At 31.0% G+C, this 4363-nt stretch overlaps 1 protein-coding gene across 1 annotated transcript; it reads left to right on the top strand.

Annotated features, from left to right (window-relative positions):
- Positions 1 to 648: 648 nt before the first annotated feature.
- Positions 649 to 3149, top strand: LOC101208143 (probable O-methyltransferase 3). Its single transcript, XM_031888514.1, has 2 exons — positions 649 to 1477; positions 2536 to 3149. The coding sequence occupies exons 1-2, from the start codon at positions 692 to 694 to the stop codon at positions 2851 to 2853; spliced, it is 1104 nt and encodes a 367-aa protein (XP_031744374.1). The 5' UTR covers positions 649 to 691; the 3' UTR covers positions 2854 to 3149.
- Positions 3150 to 4363: the final 1214 nt, after the last annotated feature.

The raw sequence follows: 4363 nt of genomic DNA, 5'->3' as shown, positions 1-4363 counted from the left end.
CCACTCAACTACTAACTTATAACCTTGGTCAAGCATTTAAGTTTTAAGGTTCATTTGGTGCTTTCATTATTCTCTTAGTTTATATAAATACCTTAATATATTGGAAAAGGTTTTTTTTAATAAAATAAACAAAAATCTCACACAATTAATCAAAATAATAGTAAATGAGAAAGAAAATAATATCATAGGACAATCAAATGATAATCCTAAGACTATTAGAAAATATCATCACTTTTTAATTAGAAAATGTTATAACGTGAGCTCTTTTATAAAAAAAAATTCTCTACTTTCTTCTACAAAAGCACCTTAGAATTAATTTTTACTTTTTAGGTTTGATGGAGTCAATATTGCTAATTTGAAACAATTTAGTACTATTGATCTTATACTAACCTACATTTCCTGGATCTAAACTCAAATTTACTTCCTTTCCTAAATGATTTTTTTTATAGGAAAATGGTTAAAATCAAGTGTATATATACATATCAATTAAATATAGGTAATTACAGTTGGTAGCATTCTTAAAACTAATAATTAAACCTTTAAAGCGTGAAAAATTTAGAAAAATGTATAAGTGATAGTCTCTATCAGACTCTACGATTCGGCTCTGAGTATATAAATAGGAGGAACAGCGCATAATCAGCATAACCCTGGAATTATATTGAACAATAATTTGGAGGGTGCAAATACAAAGATGGAAATGGAAGGGGAGGAAGTGCTCAAAGCTCAAGCTCACATATGGAATCACATCTTCAGCTTTATCAATTCCATGGCTTTGAAATGTGCTGTCGAACTCCGCATTCCAGACGCCATCAACCGCCACGGCTCGCCCATCACCCTCTCTAAGCTCCTTTCTGCAATCGAAATTCACCCTAACAAATCTGAACATATTCATCGTTTAATGCGTATATTAGCTCACTCCGGCTTCTTCCTAATACACAAGAAAACTACCCAACAAGAAGAAAATGATGATGCAGATCAGGAAGTAGCATACTCCCTCACCAATCCATCTCTTCTTCTTCTTCAACACAACCCTTTAACTACGTCTCCTTTTCTACTTTCCGTCCTCAACCAAAGCCTCTTACACCCGTGGCACTCTTTATCCACTTGGTTTCGTAGTAGCGGTCGTGATCGAACCCCATTTGAGACAACTTATGGGAAGAAATTTTGGGAGTACATGGAGAGTGAAACGAGAGATAGGGAGGCTTTTGGTGAAGGCATGGGGAGTGATGCGAGGTTGGTGATCAGTGTTTTGTTGGGGAAATACAAGAGCATGTTCGAGGGAGTCGAGTCGTTTGTGGATGTGGGAGGTGGTACTGGAACATTGGCAAAAGCCATGGCTGAGGCCTTTCCACAAATGAAATGTGTTGTTTTTGACCTTCCACAAGTTGTGGCTGGCTTGGAAGGAAACCATAACTTAACATTCCGTCAAGGAGATATGTTTCAAGCCATTCCTTCCGCTGAAGTACTTCTACTTAAGGTGACGAGTAATGATTCATGATCGTCCTTTCTTTTTTTCCCATGCAAAACAAAATTAAAATGTGAGATTCTTTTTTTTAAAAAAAAATTATTCACCACTTGCCAAAATTTTATTGAAATTAATTAAGTTATAATGCTTGGGGTTGGGAACATAATTTTTCTCGATATAAAATATTTTTTGAACATCTCTTAATCTTAAATTTTTGTATCTAATATTTCATTACCATTAATTTTATTTGTATCTAATGTTTTCATTGTCATTAATTTCAAGAACATGTGCTCCATCACTTGTTTAAACGTGGGAGCTAATAATTGACAAGTAGGTATACAGAATTTGATTGTTCAAAGATTTATTATTGTTATCTTATTTTATTTTTTTAAAGAACAAGAGGAAATTTTTACATAATCTTATATTTTAGTCAACTTAATTACTTACTATAAACGTTTTAAAGCAATAAAATATGTAAAGTACGTAAACTTCATATAAATTTTTTAAAATTAAACTTGTAATTTAAGCATAGTTTGGTTCCATTTCTTTGTTAGTAATAAACATTTATGGTTTTTTTTTTTCAAGTTGTGCCTTACTCATCCATTTATTTAGTGTATGGTTTTGTTTTTATTTTCTAATGAAACTTTTGAATTATTAGTTAATTTTGTTTTTAAATAAGAATTTTAACACTAATCTATTTGATAACACAATTAATTGTTTGACTTATGAAAAATTAAACCTTGTAAACACTTACTTTTTTCACTCTTTTTAATATATATATTCTACTTTCTAATCAGTATTTTTAAAATAGTCAAATACCAAGGTTTGAAAATTAAAATAAACAGTTTCTATTATTTTTTTTTGAAACATTGCTAAGAATAATTCATATGCTTCCTTAAGAAATATGATGGTCATGGTAAAGAAATTGGGTAGAGAAAGAACAAACACAACAAATTTCTTAAGCAATCCAAACTTAAAAAGCCTTTAAGCTTTCAATTATCATTATATTTCTTTAAGTGAACCATTGAGTGTAAATGTAAACTTATGAAATGTTGGCGATAACCATGCAGTGGATACTACATAATTGGAGCGATGACGAATGTGTTCAGATATTGAAGAAATGTAAAGAAGCAATCAGAAGCAACAACAAGTTGAAAGAAAAAGTGATTATAATTGATATGGTACTACCGAGTAGTAGTAGTAATAATAAAGCGGATTATATATCGACCCAAACTCAACTGCTTTGGGACATGTTGATGATGGCTTCAGTCGGAGGAAAGGAAAGAGATGAGAAAGAATGGGCTCAATTGTTTCATAAAGCTGGATTTGGTTCCTACAAAATCTTTCCTATTTTAGGTTTGAGGTCTCTCATAAAGCTTTATCCGTGACAAAATTACTTGAAAATATTTATAAATATAGTAATATTTTAATTCTATCATCGGTGATAGAAAATGATAGATACGTCTATTATTGGTATTTACTATATCTATAAATATTTTGATTCATTTTGTTACACTCAAAAATAACTTCTCTAGAGAATTTATGATATCGTATGCTTCATTAGGGTTGCATTCAAAATAAGAGCTCCTTGGGAGATCATCAGAGAAGTAATTGTTGTGACTAGTTAATTTGTAAACTGATTTGTTTAATATTAATTAATGCTTGTTATGGTATTGTGTGTAAACTTATAATGTTGATTTACTTTAAGGCTATTTCTTCTTATTAGTATACTATACATATATACACATATTAGACATAATGCATATAGCATTTTTATATGTGATCTCAAGAATGTAGAGCTCAAACAAAATAGATGGGAATAAAGTATATTACAACCTTTTATTTTCATTTTATCAAAATCTCAAAAGATGAGAGGTTCTTTAAAAGAAGATGTGCAATATTGATTAACAAAAGCAACAAAAACTGCAAGACTATAAAAATGGGAAATTTTCAAGTGCTTCAGTAGTTGGGCGATTTTCCTTACTTGCTTCCCTCCACGAATAAGCACGTGACTTTATGCATTTTCTAATAAATGTGTTAGGAGCGTTAGATAAACCAAAACACATAACAGTGTCATCTATATAATTCAAAGTTAGTTTTGAAGGTAGTTTTTCATTAACCTTTCATGACATTCTAATTTGATGATATATGAACTCTAAATCAATCTTTGTAAAGAAACATGAACCATGCAATTTGATCATCAAACATATAAGCTTGCCTAGGAGTAGGATGACGATACTTTACAACGATTAATTTGTTGATGGCCCCATAGTCCACTCACATGCACAATGTTTCATTTTTCTTTTTGACACTAATAAATTCAGTTATACAAAACATGGGCTCAAGATTTCACATATACCCCTTTTTCATGAGCTCCTCCACTTCCCTTTGAATTTCTTTCGTCTTAGTTGAATTTTTTCTATAAGCTAGCCCATTTAAAATGATAACCTTGAAAATGAAGTCTATTGTATGTTCTGTGCCTCTAATAGGTGGTAATCCTTTAGGAGCTTCAGCTTGAAATACGTCTTTAAATTCCTGTAAAAGAGATTGAAATACATTAGGCAAAGACAAGTTGTTAACATTAGAGACCAAATACCCTTCCTTGTACATAAATACAAAGATTGATTTTTGGAAAAACAATGTCCTCCTCGCTTCTTTCACTCATGCCAAACAACTCACCCTATCTCTCTCTCTTTTTCATTTTGCTTTTCACTTTTCACTCTACTCTTTTTTTTCTTGGAGATTTTATCTAATTGTTCACTCGTCTCTTTCTTTATCTCAATTCTTTTTCTTCCAATTCTTTCCTTTTCCTCTCTAACTTTAATTGATAAGAAAATACATTCTTTGAACAGAAAGAGAAAAGAGTTGTTTTTCTCCCATCTTTGGTAAAAAGAATAC

Source organism: Cucumis sativus, chromosome 7 (genome assembly GCF_000004075.3).
Source record: "Cucumis sativus cultivar 9930 chromosome 7, Cucumber_9930_V3, whole genome shotgun sequence".
Classification (NCBI taxonomy): Eukaryota; Viridiplantae; Streptophyta; class Magnoliopsida; order Cucurbitales; family Cucurbitaceae; genus Cucumis; species Cucumis sativus.
Note: the sequence above shows the minus strand (reverse complement) of the source record. Positions and strands in the feature narration are given on the sequence as shown.